At 39.0% G+C, this 25,674-nt stretch overlaps 1 protein-coding gene across 1 annotated transcript in view; it reads right to left on the bottom strand.

Moving 5' to 3' along the window:
- The window catches only part of LOC129769068 (band 7 protein AGAP004871), a 300,970-nt gene that overhangs the window by 256,281 nt on the left and 19,015 nt on the right, over positions 1-25,674 (bottom strand). Inside the window, exons 2-3 of the mRNA XM_055771083.1 lie at positions 24,413-24,631; positions 24,326-24,343 (exon numbers count right to left, since the gene is read on the bottom strand). Coding sequence (XP_055627058.1) covers positions 24,326-24,343; positions 24,413-24,593 — 199 coding nt within the window. The 5' untranslated portion in view covers positions 24,594-24,631. The remainder of the gene's footprint in view (positions 1-24,325; positions 24,344-24,412; positions 24,632-25,674) is intronic.

A 25,674-nucleotide genomic window follows, 5' to 3' on the forward strand; every position in this document is an offset into this window, starting at 1 on the left:
TTATTTTATTTTCTAATTTTTGGTAAATTATCTGTATCATTATTATACTTCTCTACAAAAAAACCATTCAACTTTTTTCTTTCATTTTTATTTCTTACCAAACTTTTTTCGGGATATTTTGATGATGTTTATTTATTCATTTATTTTGTCTTAACGCCTTTACAACATGGCCTGATTCACAATTTTTCTCCAATTAACTCGGTTCGTGGCTATCTATCTCCAATTCCGCGGACACCCCGTGCTCACCATGTCATGCTCCACTTGGTATAACCACCTTGCTCTTTGTGCTCCTCGTCGTCTCGTACCAGCCAGATTCCCGATGAACACCAATTTTTGCAGGATAAGTGTCCGATATTCCTGCAACATGTCCTGCTCAGCGTATCCTTCCAACTTTGATCACTTTCTGGATACTGGGTTCGCCGGTGAGTTGCGTGAGCTCGTGGTTCATCCTTTGCCTCCATACGCCGTCCTCCTGTACACCGCCGAAGATGGTTTTTAACACCCGCCGTTCAAAGACTCGGAGTGCTCGCAGGTCCTCTTCGAGTATTGTCCACGTCTCGTGCCCGTAGAGGACAACCGGTCTTATGAGCGTTTTGTACAGGGAACATTTCGCACGACTGCTAAGTCTGTTTCACCTTTAGTGTTTGTGGAGACCATAGTAGGTACGACCCCCATTGATGACTCGTCTCCGGATCTCGCGGCTGGTATCATTGTCAGACGTTACCATTGAGCCAAGGTAGACAAATTGGTCCACTACCTCGAACTCATCGCCGTCGATCATTACACAACTACCTAATCGGATCCTGTCGTGCTCGGATCCGGAAGCCAGCATGTATTTGGTTTTAGACGCAGTGGTTTCAGTCCAATTCTCTCTGCTTCGTGCTTAAGTCTGGTGTAATGTTCAGCTACCGTCTCAAATGTTCTGCCGAGCTCGAACTCGAATGAATCAGATAATCCACCCGATATACGCACACAACACTGTATTCCATCCATGGTAGCCTTGATCAGTCTTGTCAGCTTCACGGGGAATCCGTTTTCACCTATGATTTTCCATAGCTTTTTTCGTGTTACTGAATCGTATGCGGCTATAAAGTCGATGAATAGATGGTGCTGTACTCACGGCATTTCTAGAGGATCTGCCGCAAGGTGAAGATTTGATCAACCTCCGATGAAGCCGGCCTGACAACCTCCCACGAATCTGTTTGTCAGTAACGATAGACGACGAAAGATGATTTGGGAAAGTACTTTGTAGGCGGCATTCAGGACGGTGATTGCACGAAAGTTTTCATAGTCTAGTTTGTCGCCTTTCTTGAAAATAGGGCAAATAACCCCATCTTTCCACTCCTGTGGTAGTTGTTCTGTTTCCTAAATTCTGACAATCAACCGATGCAGATAACTAACCAATTTTTCAGGGCCCATCTTGATAAGTTCCGCTCCGATGCCACCTTTGCCAGTTGATTGTTGTTCTTCAGCTGTTTAATAGCATTCCTAACTTCACCTATCGTTGGGGGTGGTTATTTACTGCACCAACGAAAATTAGTATTTTGATGATGTACTGTATTCTATTAGTAAAATCAATTCATTTAATACCAATATTGAGGATATTGCAAAAAATACATAGGCGACGATTTTGTGGCGGCGATTTTTTCGAATTTATGTTGTTCATAATGTAGTGTATTCTCCAAGTCAAGCCATTCAGCCATTTTTTACAAATACTCAAACATACATACAAACAGGTCAAGCTGAATGAAACCATTAAAAAGTAATTATTTACATGGGAACTGCGGCTATCTTGGATTTGGATTTTTCATGGTCTAGTCAGTCAATCCCTTTCATTTGATGGGGCTTTGAAAAAAAATATGGCGCCATTTTGTGGTGGCGGCCATTTTGAATTTGAATTTTTCATAAACAACTGTGTTCTACTAGTCAATCCCTATCGTTTGATACCCATATTGATGGGGTTCTGAGAGAATATGTAATCCGCCATCTTGGATTAACATTTTCCATAAATTACAGTATTCTACTTATCAAGCCTTTTCATTTGATAAATATGGGTATGGGGGCTTGAAAAAAAATATATGTATCCCCATTTTGTGGTGGTGGCCATTTTGAATATGCATTTCCCTTAAATAACTGTTTTCTACTGCTCAAGCCCTTTCATTTGATAGCCATATTGGAGAGGTTTTGAGAATAAAATATGTGGCCCCATTTTGTGGTGGCGGCCGTTTTGAATTTGCATTTTTCATAAATAACTGTGTTCTAACTGAATAACTGTGTCAATCCCTTTCGTTTGATACTCATATTGATGGGGTTCTGGGAGAATATGTAATCCGCCATTTTGTAGCGGCCGCCATCTTGGATTTACATTTTTCATAAATTACTGTATTCTACTAATCAAGCCCTTTCATTTGATACCCATATTAATAGGATTTTGAAAATATATATGTACAGCAATTCCATATCAAACCGATATAGCAATTCTAAAATTTCCGTGAAAAGTGTTAGTTTTGTTCTTCATCGCAAATTATCCCTATTTTTTTATTAGGGTGTATTATTTTATTGTTAGGGTGACCATTTCCATTTTAGGGTCCGAAAAATCATTTTTTCGCATTTTTGCTAAAAATGACTTTTTTCAAAAATTCATAATTTTCGAACCACTGGACCAGTTCCGATGTTCGACGACTTTGAAAATAATAACTCAAAAACGAAAAAAAACGCCTACCTGGTTTCGAGATATTTTATGTGAAAAATCTTCAGCGTTCCATAAAAAAATTAAAAAAATATAGCGCCCTTGGTCCCGAGACCATGAAAACTATAAAAAACAAATACAATCAATAATTCCGAAAACATAGTTAAAATTTTCTGCAATTGTAGTATTTTTCCAAAAAACTCCAGCTTATTGACTTTAATTTAATATGTCGAACATCTGAATCGGTCCAGTGGTTCGAAATTTTTGAAAAAAGCCATTTTTTGCAATAATGCAATAAATGGATTTTTCGGATCACCCTAAAATGGAAACGGACACCCTAAAGAAAAATTTAAAAAATACGAGTCTAATACATAGTTTGCGATAAAGAACGAAACTAACACTTTTTACGAAAATCTGAGAACTGCTATATCGGTTTGACATGGAATGGCTGTATATATGAGGGTAACAGCGAAAATGGCCATGTCAAATTTTAAAAACCGACCATTTACATTTTGTTTATTGGTCCAAAAAAAAGATCTGTGCAAGGTTTCAGCTCAATCGCAATCTGACATGGAGTGGAGTGGCTCAAAGCTCTCAATATTTTGATTTTTTTCATCCTCCAAAATCTTCCAAGGGGGGAGTAAAGGAAATTAAAAAAATCGAATTTTCTTTCTCGATGTCATATGACTTAAAAATGCATAAAACGTCGAGATCTGGTGTTATCTCGAAGAAAATTTTTGGCCGAAAATCGACTTCCGGTAATTTTTCACGCTATTTAATAACACTAACGCGAGGACCCTTATAGCATACCTGGTCACTGTCTGAGTACGTTGTGATATGTCTTCTTCGTTCATATTCGTTACTGTTTATGCTGTGCTTTGGATTATAATGTTGTATGTAGTTGTGTAATGCACGACACAATGCGTTTGAAACGGGAGAGAGAGGTTTAGATGGGGAAAGAATAGGGATGGAAATGGAGCAATTGACAATTGCTCTTCATTCGCACTGTCGGTTGCTAACAGATCCGAATCCACGATCATATGATTTAATCCTTTCTCTACGGCAGTGTGCTCCGCTGAACCGCTGAACGGAGCACTTCGCCGAAAAGTATGCAAAGTATGGTCGATGTGCAGAATCACCCTGATGTCGTCTATAGACGACGCTCGTAGAGAAAGGGTTAAACCGTGAAGATTTTGGTCTATACCGATAAGCCGAAAGCGAATGAGGCCTTGGAAATCAAAATTCGGTCTTCCGCTTCTTCCGCTTCATGAAACCAAACTCATGGCAATCAACACAATTTAACTGAATTGTATTCCAAATTGAAATTTTTCCACTGCGGACGTTTTTTTTTTTCTTATTCGAGCTTTATGATAATAATTTCGTTGCATTAATTACACGGAGTCAGAAACAAGCATTCCTTTAGCGGCAAGCGGCAAGTCGCTGTCTGGGATCTATATCGGTGAGTACACCTTCTTTTTCTTCGTTTATCACTCGCCTCTAAAGGGTGTGTCACATCAAATTGCATCACGGAAAAAACGCTGTAGAAATTCGCCCAGTAGACCGATCCTTTTGAAAATTTTAGACAGTAAAATAAAAACTATCAAACAACTTTTGGCATTTTCTTTTTATTCATACTTCGAGCCCAAGCCCGTATGCTCGCACCTTCCTCATTACCCCGTCCATAAGGTTCTGTACAACGTCAGGTTGTAGTTTTTTTGAACAGAAATCCATTTTCTCTTGAAGTCCGCCTCCGATTTGACAACTTTTGGGTTCTTCCGGAGGGCCTGCTTCATAATCGCCCAATATTTCTCTATTGGGCGAAGCTCCGGCGCGTTGGGCGGGTTCATTTCCTTTGGCACGAAGGTAACCCCGTTGGCTTCGTACCACTCCAACACGTCCTTTGAATAGTGGCACGAAGCGAGATCCGGCCAGAAGATGGTCGGGCCCTCGTGCTGCTTCAATAGTGGTAGTAAGCGCTTCTGTAGGCACTTCTTAAGGTAAACCTGCCCGTTTACCGTGTCGGTCATCACGAAGGGGGCGCTCCGCTTTCCACAAGAGCAGATCGCTTGCCACACCATGTACTTTTTGGCAAACTTGGATAGTTTCTGCTTGCGAATCTCCTCCGGAACGCTGAATTTGTCCTCTGCGGAGAAGAACAACAGGCCCGGCAGCTGACGAAAGTCCGCTTTGACGTAGGTTTCGTCGTCCATTACCAGGCAATGCGGCTTCGTCAGCATTTCGGTGTACAGCTTCCGGGCTCGCGTCTTCCCCACCATGTTATGCCTTTCGTCGCGGTTAGGAGCCTTCTGAACCTTGTATGTACGCAGGCCCTCCCGCTGCTTGGTCCGCTGGACGAATGAAATTGACAAATTCAGCTTATTGGCGACATCCCGGACCGAACTTCTCGGATCACGTCTAAACTGCTTAACTACGCGCTTGTGATCTTTTTCACTAACGGAGCATCCAATTTTGCCGTTCTTCACCTTCCGGTCGATGGTTAGATTCTCGAAGTATCGTTTTAGTACTCTGCTGACCGTGGATTGGACGATTCCCAGCATCTTACCGATGTCCCGATGTGACAACTCCGGATTCTCGAAATGATTGCACAGGAAATGGTGGATAACATATTTTCTCAGAACCCCAACAATACGATAGGGATTGACTAGTAGAACACAGTTGTTTATGAAAAACGCCAATTCAAAATGGCCGCCACCACAAAATGGCGCCATATTTATTACAAAACAGCATCGATATGAGTATCAAATGAAAGGGCTTGATTAGTAGAATACAGCAATTTATGAAAAATGTAAATCGGAAATGGGCCACGTCAGATTTCCATTAGTGGGAGCGATCTGGCGTAGTGGTAACATCCATACCCCTCACGCAGAGATCACGAGTTCAATTCTCACTCCCGACATTCTTCCAAAAATGGAAGAAAAAGTGACGAACCAGCCGAAATGTGTTGAAAGTTTTCCATTATCTACAATTAGTTGTTTCATTACATTCCTCACGATTTTATTTTAGTCCCATCAATGCCCTAGATTAATGAAGAAAGGGGTGTGATAACTACTAACTGCCACTTGCCTAATTATTTTCTAGCTTTTAGTACATTAAACCGTTTAACTTAAAATGTTTTTTTTACTTATTTTATTTTCTAATTTTTGGTAAATTATCTGTATTATTATTATACTTCTCTACAAAAAAACCATTCAACTTTTTTCTTTCATTTTTATTTCTTACCAAACTTTTTTCGGGATATTTTGATGATGTTTATTTATTCATTTATTTTGTCTTAACGCCTTTACAACATGGCCTGATTCACAATTTTTCTCCAATTAACTCGGTTCGTGGCTATCTATCTCCAATTCCGCGGACACCCCGTGCTCACCATGTCATGCTCCACTTGGTATAACCACCTTGCTCTTTGTGCTCCTCGTCGTCTCGTACCAGCCGGATTCCCGATGAACACCAATTTTTGCAGGATAATTGTCCGATATTCCTGCAACATGTCCTGCTCAGCGTATCCTTCCAACTTTGATCACTTTCTGGATACTGGGTTCGCCGGTGAGTTGCGTGAGCTCGTGGTTCATCCTTTGCCTCCATACGCCGTCCTCCTGTACATCGCCGAAGATGGTTTTTAACACCCGCCGTTCAAAGACTCGGAGTGCTCGCAGGTCCTCTTCGAGTATTGTCCACGTCTCGTGCCCGTAGAGGAGAACCGGTCTTATGAGCGTTTTGTACAGGGAACATTTCGCACGACTGCTAAGTCTGTTTGACCTTAAGTGTTTGTGGAGACCATAGTAGGTACGACCCCCATTGATGACTCGTCTCCGGATCTCGCGGCTGGTATCATTGTCAGACGTTACCATTGAGCCAAGGTAGACAAATTGGTCCACTACCTCGAACTCATCGCCGTCGATCATTACACAACTACCTAATCGGATCCTGTCGTGCTCGGATCCGGAAGCCAGCATGTATTTGGTTTTAGACGCAGTGGTTTCAGTCCAATTCTCTCTGCTTCGTGCTTAAGTCTGGTGTAATGTTCAGCTACCGTCTGAAATGTTCTGCCGAGCTCGAACTCGAATGAATCGGATAATCCACCCGATATACGCACACAACACTGTATTCCATCCATGGTAGCCTTGATCAGTCTTGTCAGCTTCACGGGGAATCCGTTTTCACCTATGATTTTCCATAGCTTTTTTCGTGTTACTGAATCGTATGCGGCTATAAAGTCGATGAATAGATGGTGCTGTACTCACGGCATTTCTAGAGGATCTGCCGCAAGGTGAAGATTTGATCAGTAGTAGACCAACCTCCGATGAAGCCGGCCTGACAACCTCCCACGAATCTGTTTGTCAGTACTTTGTAGGCGGCATTCAGGACGGTGATTGCACGAAAGTTTTCATAGTCTAGTTTGTCGCCTTTCTTGAAAATAGGGCAAATAACCCCATCTTTCCACTCCTGTGGTAGTTGTTCTGTTTCCTAAATTCTGACAATCAACCGATGCAGATAACTAACCAATTTTTCCGGGCCCATCTTGATAAGTTCCGCTCCGATGCCACCTTTGCCAGTTGATTGTTGTTCTTCAGCTGTTTAATAGCATTCCTAACTTCACCTATCGTTGGGGGTGGTTATTTACTGCACCAACGTAAATTAGTATTTTGATGATGTACTGTATTCTATTAGTAAAATCAATTCATTTAATACCAATATTGAGGATATTGCAAAAAATACATAGGCGACGATTTTGTGGCGGCGATTTTTTCGAATTTATGTTGTTCATAATGTAGTGTATTCTCCAAGTCAAGCCATTCAGCCATTTTTTACAAATACTCAAACATACATACAAACAGGTCAAGCTGAATGAAACCATTAAAAAGTAATTATTTACATGGGAACTGCGGCTATCTTGGATATGGATTTTTCATGGTCTAGTCAGTCAATCCCTTTCATTTGATATCCGTATTGATGGGGCTTTGAAAAAAAAAATGGCGCCATTTTGTGGTGGCGGCCATTTTGAATTTGAATTTTTCATAAACAACTGTGTTCTACTAGTCAATCCCTATCGTTTGATACCCATATTGATGGGGTTCTGAGAGAATATGTAATCCGCCATCTTGGATTAACATTTTCCATAAATTACAGTATTCTACTTATCAAGCCTTTTCATTTGATAAATATGGGTATGGGGACTTGAAAAAAAATATATGTATCCCCATTTTGTGGTGGTGGCCATTTTGGATATGCATTTCCCTTAAATAACTGTTTTCTACTGCTCAAGCCCTTTCATTTGATAGCCATATTGGAGAGGTTTTGAGAATAAAATATGTGGCCCCATTTTGTGGTGGCGGCCGTTTTGAATTTGCATTTTTCATAAATAACTGTGTTCTAACTGAATAACTGTGTCAATCCCTTTCGTTTGATACTCATATTGATGGGGTTCTGGGAGAATATGTAATCCGCCATTTTGTAGCGGCCGCCATCTTGGATTTACATTTTTCATAAATTACTGTATTCTACTAATCAAGCCCTTTCATTTGATACCCATATTAATAGGATTTTGAAAATATATATATACAGCAATTCCATGTCAAACCGATATAGCCATTCTAAAATTTCCGTGAAAAGTGTTAGTTTTGTTCTTCATCGCAAATTATCCCTATTTTTTTATTAGGGTGTATTATTTTATTGTTAGGGTGACCATTTCCATTTTAGGGTCCGAAAAATCATTTTTTCGCATTTTTGCTAAAAATGACTTTTTTCAAAAATTCATAATTTTCGAACCACTGGACCAGTTCCGATGTTCGACGACTTTGAAAATAATAACTCAAAAACGGAAAAAAACGCCTACCTGGTTTCGAGATATTTTATGTGAAAAATCTTCAGCACTCCATAAAAAAATTTAAAAAATATAGCGCCCTTGGTCCCGAGACCATGAAAACTATAAAAAACAAATACAATCAATAATACCGAAAACATAGTTAAAATTTTCTGCAATTGTAGTATTTTTCCAAAAAACTCCAGCTTATTGACTTTAATTTAATATGTCGAACATCTGAATCGGTCCAGTGGTTCGAAATTTTTGAAAAAAGCCATTTTTTGCAATAATGCGATAAATGGATTTTTCGGATCACCCTAAAATGGAAACGGACACCCTAATGAAAAATTTAAGAAATACGAGTCTAATACATAGTTTGCGATAAAGAACGAAACTAACACTTTTTACGAAAATCTGAGAACTACTATATCGGTTTGACATGGAATGGCTGTATATATGAGGGTAACAGCGAAAATGGTCATGTCAAATTTTAAAAACCGACCATTTACATTTTGTTTATTGGTCCAAAAAAAAGATCTGTGCAAAGTTTCAGCTCAATCGCAATCTGACATGATTCAGGAGTGGCTCAAAGCTCTCAATATTTTGATTTTTTTCATCCTCCAAAATCTTCCAAGGGGGGAGTAAAGGAAATTTAAAAAATCGAATTTTCTTTCTCGATGCCATATGACTTAAAAATGCATAAAACGTCGAGATCTGGTGTTATATCGAAGAAAATTTTTGGCCGAAAATCGACTTCCGGTAATTTTTCACGCTATTTAATAACACTAACGCGAGGACCCTTATAGCATACCTGGTCACTGTCTAAGTACGTTGTGATATGTCTTCTTCGTTCATATTCGTTACTGTTTATGCTGTGCTTTGGATTATAATGTTGTATGTAGTTGTGTAATGCACGACACAATGCGTTTGAAACGGATGATTTAGATGGGGAAAGAATAGGGATGGAAATGGAGCAATTGGCAATTGCTCTTCATTCGCACTGTCGGTTGCTAACAGATCCGAATCCACGATCATATGATTTAATCCTTTCTCTACGGCAGTGTGCTCCGCCGGAGTGCTACCGCTGAACGGAGCACTTCGCCGAAAAGTATGCAAAGTATGGTCGATGTGCAGAATCACCCTGATGTCGTCTATAGACGACGCTCGTAGAGAAAGGGTTGAACCGTGAAGATTTTGGTCTATACCGATAAGCCGAAAGCGAATGAGGCCATGGAAATCAAAATTCGGTCTTCCGCTTCTTCCGCTTCATGAAACCAAACTCATGGCAATCAACACAATTTAACTGAATTGTATTCCAAATTGAAATATTTCCACTGTGGACGTTTTTTTTCTTATTCGAGCTTTATGATAATAATTTCGTTGCATTAATTACACGGAGTCAGAAACAAGCATTCCTTTAGCGGCAAGCGGCAAGCCGCTGTCTGGGATCTATATCGGTGAGTACACCTTCTTTTTCTTCGTTTATCACTCGCCTCTAGTTACACCTTTCCGTTTTTGCTCAATTAGTAGCAAGGAAGCAAGCCCATCTGGCTTGAAGCTTCTTTTAAAATTGATCGGAAAGTTAAAGAGTTGTCATCGTTAACATCTTGAAAGAACATTTTTTGATATTTGGTATTTGGAATTTGTCAATTGATGACGAAACACGTTTATTTCGATTTTTATCAAAAAAAAATCTGACAAATCGATTTGAATAAAAGTTAGACACGAAAAAAACCACCTTACTAAAACACCCAGTACCAAAGTTTCCAATTTCAAAATAAGTATAAATACAAAATTCTTCCAGTTTGGTGTAAATGAAACAAAACACGAAAATTATGCTATACAATTCCCATAAAAATATCGAATGAAAATCTATTGCAAAGATACAAAGCACTCCAAACAGATGGGATGTGTGGGATGAGGAATGTCTTCAATTCAACGGAATCGTTATAAAACTTTCCGGAAGTGAAATTTTAAAAACAGACGAAGGAATCTCGCGCTGTCGAAGCAGCGCATGCTCCCTTTACACAAATAAAGAAGTACACATATAAATTATGGAACCGATCCATACATCTCATTCCGTTATGCAAAAGATTAGCATACGAAAAACATTCAAAACCCCATTGTATCTATCTATTTTTTTCTAATCTCAAGATCTTATCAGTAATTGATCTCTTCTTCTTTTTTCCTATTTATATCTAAGTCCCATTTGCTGTCACCTCACCGAGTCGGGTATTTTTCCGTTCTCTTTTCGTTTTCAAATTTCCCGAGCGAATGCAAACTGTTTCGGGTGCTGTCAACTTCTACATTGTTCCAGTAATTCCCGCGGGCTTTTCAATGCTTAACACAGCACACTTTCAACTTCCCACACTCTTCATGACACAACCCTCTTTTCTTTCCTCGCGAATGAATCCCGTAACTGAATGACAGAAGTGAAGGAAAATCAATACCGAACACACACTATATCTAGATTAAGTGTGCCGTCTTTCGGATTGCCTTCCGATTCGTCGTCCAACAGGAAAGCCTTCTTTTTCCGAAGATTGCCTTTCACTAATTGCTACTGGACCTGCTGGGAAATTTCACACCGCCCTATGATGACCGGCGGACGTCACAATCAGCAGCAACTGGCTTGTTTCACACTGTTTGGGTGGGTTCGAGCGGGGGTGATGAAAAAGTGATGAACTGGATCGGTAATGGGGTTTCCAGTATTTTTTATTTAAGTTACCGCCAAGGAAATGTTTCCACAAAGTAGTATTACAGGCGAGGCTGAGAATCACGATGAGTTTAACTGACTTCTTATAGTGAATTATAAAACACTGCTCCAGAAAAAAGGATTTCAACTATAACTAGTATCTCGTATCTATTGTCCCCTACACCCATTTTAAACAGTTCGGATGTTGTAAAATCGCTATTCACTGTCGTATCACGTAGCAAAGCTTTGATCAGACCATCTGCTGCCATTCCCGACGAATGGATTTTTTTTTCGTGTAAAGTCTTCTGCTACGTTATTACCAGAGATGGAATCCTTCGAATGCACAAGTAATGCTGAGATGGAAAAGTTCAAATAGAAGAATATTTTAGATGGGGATAAAACGGTGAACAACAATGTACCGAAAGTTTGGTTTGATTTTAGTTTTTCAAATATGCGATCATAAATGATTTGAATAAATTTATTGAAAATAAATCCTTAAGTCGGGCTTTTCACGCCAGATAGCAGCATTGTCTTGTGCGAAAAATTTCTGAATAAATTTTAAGAAGAAATAAAGCTATATACTTGTGGTGCCAAAATGAAATCATAAGAATATTTGTACTGAAAAGGAGTAAATCATTAGGAGGCTACTGCACATACAAATAAAAGAAAGTATGTTACTTGTGTGATGAGATCATCCTATTATTACGTCCCAAAAAACGTAAACAAAATCAAGGAAAAAAAATAACGGTACCCGCTTGGCACCGCAGTGGGAGGCCCTAATAAGGGTCAAACATCATTCACTTTAATAACTCAATTTTAAGTTCATGATGGTTACTAAAAAGCTGCATTTTCGCTCTCCAAGACATAAAAAATGTTACCCCTAATCCCCCAAACAGTTTCCGTTCCCCTAGCCTCTAAACACGGCTCAGCCATCTAATCCTTGCATCCGAGCCAATTTGTTACGTCAATGTTTTTCCCGTTCCGCAAAGTTATAACAAGCGCCGGCGTCCGTTTTTAATGGCCGCAATCAACCTCCCCCACAAGAACAAAGTTCATTAATTTACAACCGCCACCCATTGCTGTCTGGTGGTTGCTGTGCTGTGAATCAGGAGATTCATTGTCATCAGGATGCGCAAACAGAAACTGCAATAACACCGAAGTCCGATGGTAAAAAAAAGGATCACACCACACTATGTACGCTATCCGTGGCTAACCCGGAGAATAATGTCAAGGAGTGAATCCTTGTTTCATCCCACCGTAGTTGGGACGGATAGTGCGAATGTTTACTACAGAGCACGGACCTAGGAATACAATGTGCTTCAATGTGCCCCATCCATTTTCTGGACACATTGTAGCATTTTTATGGTTTTGGCATGATTTGCGGTGAGAAAGCAAAGGCTGCCATGAATATTATCCGATATAATACCAGTCGTAACTGCGGGTAATGAAGCTGATTCAAATTGTGATTGTTTTCAGATTAGTGATTTTTACCAGGACCTAGGAAAACTGAAAACGGTAAAATGTTTCTTATCTGATTCAAGTAATATTAATGCTCGATAATCAGTTTCTCAAGTAACTACATGGTGACTGTTTTGAAAAGTGACCAATATAAAGGCGCGTCCACATTATGCCGAATACTGCCGATCGACCTGTACCAGGCGGCATATTCGGTTCGTTATGTAATGTGGATGCCACATCGGGTGCACGAAGCCGAAGCCTCATCGGACGTACGAAGCCGTCACGAACACACGAAGCACATTGTCGAAGCACGGCTTACAGAGACAAGGCTAGTTCTTTAGTGAGTAAACATTTTTTTTTGATGACGTCATCCGAATTGTCAGTGTAAACAGTCGCCAGTTGTATTTTGTTTTCCGACTTACGCGTAAATGTTCCTGAAATGAAAAATCGAAAATGGTTCAATGCGCTGTGAGCGGGTGTATAAATTATGAAAATGACATTATCGAACCAAAAAGAGATTCTTTCGCTTTCCGAAAAACCGAGAATTATGTTCTTTGTGGATAATTGTTTTATCAAATTATTCATGGTGTTAAATATAATCAACTATATTATCAACGCACAAACTTACAAAACACGAAAAATAAAAAAATAAGAACACATTGTTTACTTCAACGACTCAGATGACGTCACTTAAAGATGACTGAAAAGATGACAAGGCCGCTCGGCGTAATGTGGACGCGTCTTAAAAGACTGTAGGGTAGAAGTATCTATCATCGCAATAGTACCTATTATGGTAATACGAGTGAGTTTTTTATTAGTTTAGAAAAACTATGTTTGGAAAACATATCTTTTTGAAGGCTCTAATACGGTTTTTAAATATCAGAAGTCGTCTTTGTCGATTTTGGTACTTGATTCCATGCTGAACATAGTTCTTCTGTTGAAAAGTCTAGTTCGAAAATAGTGTGTCCCATCGATGCTTGCTTCTTAGCATTTTTCTAAGTAATATTCGATTAAAATAATGAGACTTGTATGCTGTGAAGTGGCTGTTTTGATGCAAACACATTGTAGACGCATTTCATTACAACCTTCTTGATGTTGTGATTCGACCAATTTATACGATTTTATCGAAATAAACATGTATTTTTGTTTTACTATAATTGGTACAAATTTACATCTACGTGCCGTTTATCGCAACATTGAAAGCTGCCTTGTTCCTATTATGATTGTACGTTGGTATGTTATTGTTGTTATGCTATTATGGTTGTACATCACGTTTTCACGCTGTGCATTTGCATATCATAGGGCGCTTTTGTGTCCAATCGAAACATATTTGTTTGAATCATCAAGCGGTCGTTTGTCTGCTCTCAGCCACCACAGCAAGGAATCATACTAAATACTTTATTCAACGATGTGATAGTGTTCATTTTTTTCTAAAATAATTTCAATGTCTAGTGAACTTTTTAATGAATGTATACGGAGTTTCTATAAATAATAGAGAACGGTACTCGGAATAAACAAAATATTGTTTGCGTCGAAAGGTAAGAAGATCTTTTTCAAGGGAAATTAATTCCGACCGGAAAGGGTTAAATCTTAGGTGAATGTGTTAATATCCTAGCTAGCAGACGGCTTAGCAACAAGGAGCACGCAGTCATTTTACAACCGGGAAGCACATAACAACAGTCTAAACTAAAGGGTGTGTCACATCAAATTGCATCACGGAAAAAACGCTGTAGAAATTTATTTTTTAGGAATTATATCTTCAGCTTTCGCTTATAATCAGATAAGAGTGTATAGATCACGTTGGCCATGCTTCACTGTCAGTTTTTCGTTAATTTGGAAAAATGTCGTCGAACGAAAAAGAGCGTCGTGAATTAATCCTGTGCACTCATTTCGAGAATCCGGAGTTGTCACATCGGGACATCGGTAAGATGCTGGGAATCGTCCAATCCACGGTCAGCAGAGTACTAAAACGATACTTCGAGAACCTAACCATCGACCGGAAGGTGAAGAACGGTAAAAATGGATGCTCCGTCAGTGAAAAAGATCACAAGCGCGTAGTTAAGCAGTTTAGACGTGATCCGAGAAGTTCGGTCCGGGATGTCGCCAATAAGCTGAATTTGTCAAGTTCATTCGTCCAGCGGACCAAGCAGCCGAAGGGCCTGCGTACATACAAGGTTCAGAAGGCTCCTAACCGCGACGAAAGGCAAAACATGGTGGGGAAGACGCGAGCCCGGAAGCTGTACACCGAAATGCTGACGAAGCCGCATTGCCTGGTAATGGACGACGAAACCTACGTCAAAGCGGACTTTCGTCAGCTGCCGGGCCTGTTGTTCTTCTCCGCAGAGGAAAAATTCAGCGTTCCGGAGGAGATTCGCAAGCAGAAACTATCCAAGTTTGCCAAAAAGTACATGGTGTGGCAAGCGATCTGCTGTTGCGGAAAGCGGAGCGCCCCCTTCGTGATGACCGGCACGGTAAACGGGCAGGTTTACCTTAAGGAGTGCCTACAGAAGCGCTTACTACCACTATTGAAGCAGCACGAGGGCCCGACCATCTTCTGACCGGATCTCGCTTCGGGCCACTATCCAAAGAACGTGTTGGAGTGGTACGAAGCCAACGGGGTCACCTTCGTGCCAAAGAAAATGAACCCGCCCAACGCGCCGGAGCTTCGCCCAATAGAGAAATATTGGGCGATTATGAAGCAGGCCCTCCGGAAGAACCCAAAAGTTGTCAAATCGGAGGCGGACTTTCAGAGAAAATGGATTTCTGTTCAAAAAAAAACTACAACCTGACGTTGTACAGAACCTTATGGACGGGGTAAAGAGGAAGGTGCGAGCATACGGGCTTGGGCTCGAAGTATGAATAAAAAGAAAATGCCAAAAGTTGTTTAATAGTTTTTATTTTACTGTCTAAAATTTTCAAAAGGATCGGTCTACTGGGCGAATTTCTACAGCGTTTTTTCCGTGATGCAATTTGATGTGACACACCCTTTAGAGATGAAACGGATATTCGGTTATTAATATATTAACAGAAGACAAATCATAACCGGAACTTGTAATGCTTGTTAATTAATTCTTTCTTGATTTGTAGTCAATTAAGTGTACCCTCTCTTAGATTATTATACCGAAAGCTCTTAGTTTTTTAAATTTTCAATACAAATAATTGGTTGATGTTCTTAGCATATTGAAATTATGTGGCACAAAATCTGTCTGGATATGGATATGGATATGGTTATCGTAAGAGAAAGTCAATTAAGAGAATCAATCAAATAATGAATAATAAATAATGAGTCTTGTGCAGAATTTATTGTAATTTTAAAAACTGCTTTCTGATTTGAGAATAATCGCATTATTGAAAAAGTATTCATTAGAAAAAGGGAAATTTCTCAATCTATCAAAACTCTTTCAAATGAATACTAAAAAAAACAGAAAAAATCGATTTTTATCTTTCCAGTATTGGTATCCACTACACCTACACAGAAAAAGATAGAAGCATTCAAGTATTACATCTTTACAAACTTGAAGCTTTAAGCTTCAAGCTCATCATAGTTTGGACACCCTGTTCGCTGACCTCAGCGGCCATTTTGTTCCACCATCTCTTCATCTCTGTTGCATTCCGAGTCGTCCTACCATTCTTCTTCATCTTCTGCTTGACAATGGCCCAATATTTTTCGATAGGGCGGAATTGAGGGCAGTTGGGTGGGTTGATGTCCTTTTCGACAAAATCCACCCCGTTGTCTCGATACCACTGTAGTACCTCTTTACTGTAGTGGCAGCTTGCCAAATCTGGCCAAAACTTTACTGGTCCTTTGTGAGATCTAATGTACGGAATAATACGTTTTCTCAGGAACTTCTCCTTGTACATTTTGGAGTCCATGGTCTTGTTTGTCACAAAAAACCGGGGTTTTTCGTCCGCAGCTGCAAATACCTTGCCAGATCAAACACTTTCTTGCAAACTTATCGGCAAAAACGAATTTGAACGTGCCGGGGACATCACCCCGACCAGTGGCTTTATAAAATTTTTGGCCTGGAAGCTGCCCAAAATCCATCTTCACGTACGTTTCGTCATCCATGAGGATGCATCCGTCGTACTTCGTTAGAACCTTGTTGTATAAGTTCCGGGCACGTCCTTTGGCTACTACATTCTACTTCAATGTCCGGTTTGGTTGCTTACTGGCCCGATAAGATCGTATTCCTTCGCGCAGACAAATCCTTTTAACGGTGCACCGGTCGGCATTGAATTTCTTGGCGATGTCATAGCCCGACTGCCCTGGGTTTGCCTTGACCGTTCTCAACACCTTCAAATGAAGTTTCCGATCTTTAGTTCCACTTTGACGCTTGGTATGAACCTACCGATCGATAGTATGCATCTCACGGAAACGTTTGAGAACGCTGCACACGGTCGATTTGGGCATTTTCAATGATTTCGCGATTTCTGAACCTGACCACGTCGGGTTTTTGACGTGGGTGTCCAAAATTAATTTTCGTTTCGCGGCTTCCATCACGTGTAACTTTTTTGAAACAAAACGAATCGTAATGAAATTTTCAGCACTGATAGTGGAAACATTCCAAAACAAAGTGCTGTCAAAATATTCTAGATCCGACCACTAGGAGCGTTGTGGTATAATATACAGTGCGTCCAGATTTAAGATGAACTATGCCTTATTTGAATCCTATTAACACTATTCCCATGTGACACCGACTATCACCATAATAGGTACACTTAGTCTAAAAATCATCGAAATATCAGTGAGAATCTTCAAGAACAGAGTTCCAACTGCTAGAAAAAGTATACTTTTGTGTACTTTGGAACTAAAATAGAGTATTTATTCGCAAATCTCTGTAAGTTGCCCTACTTACCCTACTTTTCTTTTTTCTAATCGATTTCATAGACCATAACGAAAAATATTTCGAGAAAATCCATGTTTGGGATTTCTCAAGGGACGACACCGTATCCTACTCGAACGTCCATCTTTTTCTACCAAAACAGCCAAGTTTCCACGACTTTAAGACACATTCGAGAAAATGTTGATCATTCAAGGCAAATGTACCTGATCAGAAAACATGTCCTATTTTGATGGAATAGACAGTGTTTGAAAATCTGTCATTATCAAATAAACCACAATGTGCCATGCTACTTACAATTCACGAATAAGGTAAATCATGTTGGTTTGTCTAGTCGAAAATATGATCGTAGTTTGTCCACTTTTTGAATGCTCTAGTTCTGTGCACCTGTATTAAATCAGACATTCAAATGTTTTAAAACATATAAATAAAATTGTCTTTACCGTAAATTTACAGTAGTTTTATAGGATATTTTTACGGATTCACATATTTTCAAGGTTTATAAAATCCACTTTCTATTGGTGTCATTTGAGCTAACTTTTAATCAATCACCAGATGATTATTTCGAACGTATTCAGACCATTTCTGGATTATAACATTTACAAATATTGTAAACATCATGCTTGCACACCATTTGTATTTGTAAATTTATACATCTAAATCATGTAATCAATGCATCTCGATGACCTCAATTCTGATTATGGTTCGTCCGATTCACTGATGTTGGTTCGTCCACATGATTACTATGGCAACCACTTGGCGCGCTCTGCTGTTTGTTTGTTTTCTTTGTTGTCCTTCGCACGAAGCAGAAGTGAAGTTTCTTCATGTTAAGTGTTGTTCACCTTCAAAATGCCCAAGGAAAGGTAATATTCTGGAGAAAGTCTAAATTATGAATGGATTAATATGATGACACTAAACTCAAGCAATGAGAAATGCAGCATCTACAAAAAAAAACGATTTTTTTCATTCAAAAATGGTGAATTCTAAAACCGGACACACCATGATCATTTTTCGGACAAACCATGATCATAATTTATCTTTGAAGAAAATCATTAAAAAATATAAAAAAATTAACAATTTGAACGCCTTATGGTATTATAAGCAACTGGGGCCATAATATAACCGAAAAAGAACAAGAGTATTCAATTTTGTTGTACATAAAGAATTACAAACGTCATCATTCGACGAACCATTCACCGGCGAGCGGCGAAGGAGAGGAGAACTACAACGAGAAAGATTTCGTTACCCATTGGTTTGGTGTTGCCAGTAATACTGTGCGGTCTATATAAGTACAAATTATGTCGCAAGTTGGATACTGTTGTTGGTGGTTCTATTTGTTTGCGATATAACGCGATATATATACAGGGTGGGCCATTTAAAGTGGAAGCATCTGGCAACCCCATAACTTTTGACAGAGATGTCAGATTAACAAATGTCATACCGCGTTGGAAGCGTCATGCAATTTTAACCATGGTACAATACACACCTAAACAACGCGCTGAAATTGTTCAGCTGTACATTCAAAATAACTTCTCAATTGTGTTAACTAAACGTGCGTGGAAAAATAAAAATAAAGTTAAAACATCGCCTGGAGACAACACTTTACGTCGATTATATGCCAAATTTATATCGTCTGGTAGTGTTGGTAATGCCAGTCATCTGTCCAGACAACGACCAAGACGTTTCGACGAGAATATTGATGCCGTTCGAGCCAGTGTTGCAGAGACTCCATCGACATCAGGTCGCCATCGTTCGCAAGAGTTAGGCATCGCTCGAACCACTCTCCGACGCATAATACGTGTTGATTTGAAAATGTTTCCGTATAAAATTCAAATGGCTCAATAACTTAACCCATTAATTAATTAATTAAACCCATTAACCATTAATATCGAAAAACGGCGATTATGACTGGCCACCGAGATCACCAGATTTGACGCCTCCTGACTTTTTTTATGGGGATATTTAAAATCCAAGGTATACACTGGTAAACCAAGGACCCTGGCTGCGCTGAAAGACAATATCCGACAAGAAATTGCTGGCATATCGGCCGAAACATTGGGCAAAGTGATGGAAAATGCCGAAAAAGGGGCACATTTTGCGGTCAAGGCCAGAGGCGGTCATTTACGAGATATCATAATCAAAAAGTAGTTAGAACAAATCTCCTTGGACCAAAATAAATGAATTTCAAAAAAAATTTTTTTAAATTCCACTTCTTTACTTTGCTACAAATCCTTCCACTTTAAATGGCCCACCCTGTATATATATATATATATATATATATATATATATATATATATATATATATATATATATATATATATATATATAAGGTAATATTGGATTATATATATATAAATATATATATTTGTTTGCAATATACAAACGCAAAATATATTATGAACACTTACTGACATAAAAGAGAGATTCAGTTGTGATAACAGAGTATGAATCATTCGCCTTGTGTAGTCCATATGATTCATATGCTCCGAAATGCATGGAGAATTCGATATATAGCGAATGAGAAGCAAGAAAGAAAAATAAACATGCCGCACCGAAAGCGATCATGACGTTTTTGTTCGCATGCTTGTGCATCATGAAGTGCTAACCGAAGCAAAGTTCTCTCGTTCTCGTTTGTGCAATGTTTCGTAGCATGTAAAAACAAACGAATGCCGGTAAAAATGACTCCTGCCGTTGGCCGAGGCATTTTGATACTGTTTTTGAAAACATAGGCAGCCGTGGCTGTGTTCCGTGCTCTGAAATATAATTTTCTTACTCAATGTTAAAGTTGCTAAAACTTACATTATAGACCCATTAAACGTAAAAATAATAATTGTATTGATATCAACACAATTTTATAGCTATTTCGATGACGTTGTCTGGCATCAGTGTCGGAAAAATAACGATGCTTTCACCAATACAAACAAAACCATTGCCGAAGATTGAAAAATGAAAATTTTATTTTCAGAGCACAAGCTCGAGTTTTCCGACGTTTTCCACTATACAGTGCGACAGCAGATGAAAATTTAATATCCTGTGAGTAATCGATTAGAGTTTGGTTGATATTACTTGATGGGAAGTGTGCGAAAACGATCATTTTCTTCACACTGTTTCGCAAAATTATTGATTTTCGGGCGAGGGGTGAAGGAGGGAGATAAATGAAATGAGCGCCATTGTGGCAGCCATTTGTGGCTAGCTTCCACCTTCACCTTAAAGTCTCCGTGAACAAAGGAAAAGAAGAAGAACGAAGGAGAATATTTGCCTAGAGTATAAACAGTGGATCTCGCTGAGGCAAACTTTAATTCTTCGTAAGGACACCGACTGAACAACATCGTTGCTGGGCGAGCTGGACGGTGAGGAGTGGTGGAGTAATACGAGGATAAAGTAAAGTTTTCCAAGGGCCTTTTTGAAGGTTAGAGACGAATGAACTAAAGAAGTTTAAAGTCTCACATGTCTTAGTTTCGGATTGAGCTGTGGACGCGAGCAAATTACTTACTCGCTGATATCTCTAGCATTACAATAATTGCATTAAACTGATGCAATTGCATTAATGTTCTGAGCTACACAATTGTGTGGGGAATCATCAAGATAAGCTATCGTCAGCTCATCAAGAAAATAAACGTTCTTGAACTTTGTTTGTGATTTGGTTTCGCATGACGGTAGCAAAACTCTCTCCACAAAGGATGAGAGCTGAGCTGATCTAAACCGGTAATATTAACAAAAAGGGCTCCTGTTGAAAAGAGTGCAAAACGGAGATATGTGTGTGCATATTTAATTGCTTCAAGCCATCGATATATGGATATTTGTGTGTGTACGTGCGTGCGCTAACGTATTGTTGCAGGTGAACATGTCGATCCGAACGTGGCGACAAGGAGGGGAGATAACGGGAGGGAAATATTTGCGCTAGGGTATTAGTAATGAATCTCTGCTGAGGCAAATATTAAGCCTTTTTCCAAGCAGTTGACATTGTTTGTTTTCCGTCATCATAAAGGCTTCGTTGGTGCCCTTGACATTGCATCAATGCATTGAACTGACACTATGGCGAAGCAGGTGTTAAGGTTGTGCAACAAAAAAATTATTTGGGAATATCAAGTTATTTAATAAGTTATAAAAAGTTATTAATTTATTTGGGTTCGCGTGCCAGTTGCAAAACTTCCTTCAACTAGGATTGCATTTGCACTTATCTTGATCATAATGAAGCAGTGCTACTCTTTTCGAGGTTATTGAGATTAACAGAAACAGTTTATTTCCTTTCGAGAATCACCAAGAAAGTAAATGTCGTTCTGGAATTTTGTATGCGATTTGGTTTCGCTTGCCAGTAGACTTTCTCCCCTAAGGATGATAACTGTGCTCGTTGTCCTGCGAGGACAAGAATGAATCATCAAACAATAATTGTCAAATGATTCTACAAGAAAAAAAATTCAGGGCGACCAAACTGGCAGAATGGTTATTCCTAAAATTTCGTAGCATTATAAAATAATATTCGCAGTTATAAACAAGCGACTTGAATTAAACTACAGCGTAGTTCTACGTCAACAATGCGGTCGTGTCTTGGACACAACCTCCTATATTTTTTTCCATTCTGTATTTTAGTGACTTTCAACACTTTTGGCTAGTTCGTCACTCGATATGACGCTAAAGAAAAAAGATCATGACTCTAAAATAAGGTATGGCGACGGTGCTCACGAAGACATGACCCATTTACATGGATGATCTCAAGATCTATACCGATTTGCGTCAGCAGCTAGGTGCTGATATCCGGGTTGTCGAATACCTCAGCAGGTACATCGGCATGTAGTTCGGCCTTAATAAATAGCACTTGCTGAAGGAACAACTCACCGAAACCGGAGGCTACTAGGTTTACGACAGCGAGTTTCAAGGAGACATGGTTCGTGGCGAATCTCATAAACATTTTTGATTCTCTACTGAATCTAATAATCTACGTATCATGTACCAAGAATTATTTTTGATAAGCGTCTCTATTAGCAACCATTCCGTGCCAAACCGATATTGTGGTTCTCAGATTTCCGTGGAAAGTGGTAGTCTCGTTTATTAGGATGTCTATATCCATTTTAGGGGTGGTCCGAAAAATCTGTTTTTTAACTTTTTTCCAAAAATGTATAACTTATGAACTACTGGACCGATTCTAATGATCGACATAACAAATTAAAACCAATTATTGGAATTTTGCTTTTGTAATTATTGATTGTATTTGTTTTTCAAAATTTACTCGATTAAAGATACAAGGCGCTATATTTTTTAATATTCTCGCTTGAAAGCTGAAATTTTTTTTTACATAACATATCAAAAATACAGAGAAACGCAAAACTTTCATTGCAATAATTTGTTCTTTTTCTCCAAAAAGAATTCTTTCATCAGACTTTCTCGGGCTGAAATTATGGGTTTAGGAAATTGAAGAAAAGTAAAAAAATCACGAAAAAAGCATTCGAGAGGTAACTGCCATACAAATGAAACACAAATTTCTGCATTACTCGAAAATTAATCAAGCAAACCAAACCAAAATTGGCATGTGGAGGTTTTAGGATGCAATAAATGTTTCTATGGTGGTCAGACACTCCTCCCCCCTCTCTGTAGGGGGCTGTCATACAAATGAAACACAAATTTCTGCATTACTCGAAAATTAATCAAGCAAACGAAACCAAATTTGGCATGTGGAGGTTTTAGGATGCAAAAAATGTTTCTATGGTTGTTAGACACTTCTCCATTTCTCAAAAGAGGGGGGTGGTCTGCCATACAAATGAAGCATAAATTTCTGCATATCTTAAGAACTAATCAAGAAAATAGAACCAAATATAGCATGTGGAGGTTTTAGGAGACAATAAATGTTTCAAAGGTGGTTTGACACTCCTCCCCCTCTGTACAGGAGGGGGGAGGGGGTCTGAATAACTCGAGAACTAATCAAGCAAATGGAATCAAATTTGGCATATAGAGGTTTTAGAGTTTGATAAACATTTCTATAATGGTTCGACACTCCTCCCCCCTTTCCAAGGGGAGGCTGCCATACAAATTAAACACAAATGTTTGCGCTAACGAAATTGATTTTTGTTCGAAAATGGAAATGGATTTTAATGTGATAAAATGCAGTCCTATTTCATCTTCTATCTATATAAATAAGAAAACGATCGCCGAATGTGTTGATAAGAGCAAAACTCGAGAGAGGAATTGTCTGATTTAGGGGTGTGTTTATCGTATCATATTTTCGGTATCAAACATTTTTTCCATGTAACGGAGAAACATTTTATTTGCAAGTGGTTGAAAAATCTTGAACAAGAATTGTGTCTGAAAATAATCTGATATTATAATGACGAGTTTTGGTAGAAGTACTAGGAATTTTATAGTAAAAAGTAATTTTAAAGGTAATTTTTGTTTTCAATCAATGAACAATTCTGCGATTTAATCCATGAATAGCGCTTAGTAAGGAAACATGGATGTGATAACGAAAAATAAATTTTGGGCGGGACGAAGTTTGCCGGGTCAGCTAGTAAAATATAAATCAAATTATGAACTGGATGTAGTTCAGAGATCTAATCGTATGACTGTCACCAGACTATACCATTATTTATCCAGTCTGGCTAGCTCGAGCCAGAATTGGATAAGCAAATAAATATATTGCCTACCATAATGTGTATTTTAATGTCATCAAAATAATATATCGCTTGTTACTTGGCACATTATTGAGTAATGCGATGTCGCTAGCGAATGCGACATATTATAACGCACAAAAACATAAACTTTCGGATAATCTACTTTTTCAGACGTCAATTCATCAACTTGAATAATTCAAATACAGATCAATGTGTACTCACCATAATTTCGGATGGTGCCTACAATGCAAGAAAAAAAAGTTTATTATTTGATTGCACAGAGTGAGAGAAAAAAAACGAAAAACCCACTTTTCATCAGTTTGTTCCTGTACTCATCGTCCGACCGCCGGAATGATGCGTTGGCGCCAACTGTTGCAATACTAATGGTATTTATTCCACCAGAAGCCCCCATGGGGCCAGCATCGGAACCGCCGCCTCCTCCGCCACCGTTAATAACCGGTGGCCCCGCTGAATTCAACGGTATCATCATTTGCAACACTCCACGTTGACAATATCGGTTTGACTAGCCTAAAACAATGAATTATAAGTGCTATCGTAGTGCATCACCGTATCGCAAAGGCCAAAATACTTAATCCTCACACACACAAACACGCTCAAACTGACGCTATTGACGTGTCACTTTTTCTGTGGCCCAAAGACTCGAGCCTCGAGGATTCCACCGGTTAAACTCATGAGATATTCAACACCTGTTGTACTTCATCGATTGTATTAGTTGCTAGGTTTTCACTGAACTATGCATTTTAACATATGAATATTATATGAATTTCTAGAACTTGATGCTGGTTAGTAGTTTCTTGTGTGTGGCACATTAATTTTCAAAGAATTTGAATTTCCTCAGTGTGTTCAAAATGATTGTGAAATAATTTTGTTTGATAGCTTATTTTCTGGATAATAGAAGAAATAAATAGGAAACTTTAGTGCATATTTCTTAATTTGATTAACAAGTTGATTGCTACGTCAGTCATCGGTAACTGCCACAGAGTGGAGACGATCTGGCGTAGTGGTAACATCCATGCCTCTCACGCTCAAGGTCACGAGTTCAATTCTCACTCCCGGCATTCTTCCAAAAATGGAAGTATAAGTGACGAACCAGCCAAATGAGTTGAAAGTCACTATCATACAGATAACAAAAAATAACTGCCACAGAACTTTCCTACTACGCCTAGTCAGTCATCATGTTTTGATGGACCAGAATGACGTCAAACCATCATTCACTTCTCCTTCAACTCTAAAATGTGTTGTGGATCAGAAACGCTTCACAGAAGTCGAGAACGAAGACTTGTAGATTCAACAAAGTCCTTCAATTTTATTCAAATTTGATCGAAAACTCTTTTGGAGACGCCTTGTGTATCAGAGTACAAAGTCTACTTGAGTCTTAGAAGATCAGAAGTTTATTATACCAATCAGTAGTCTTCTCTGAATCTACGGATTCTTCACTTCAATGTAGGTGTCGCAACCACTCGTTGCTTCTCACCAACTATCCAACGAATCACCTGTGGTAAGAGACCCCTTTTTTGGTAAGCCACTGCTAGGTGTGTGAATGTCTGATG

Source organism: Toxorhynchites rutilus, chromosome 2, assembly GCF_029784135.1.
Source record: "Toxorhynchites rutilus septentrionalis strain SRP chromosome 2, ASM2978413v1, whole genome shotgun sequence".
In the NCBI taxonomy this organism is placed as follows: Eukaryota; Metazoa; Arthropoda; class Insecta; order Diptera; family Culicidae; genus Toxorhynchites; species Toxorhynchites rutilus.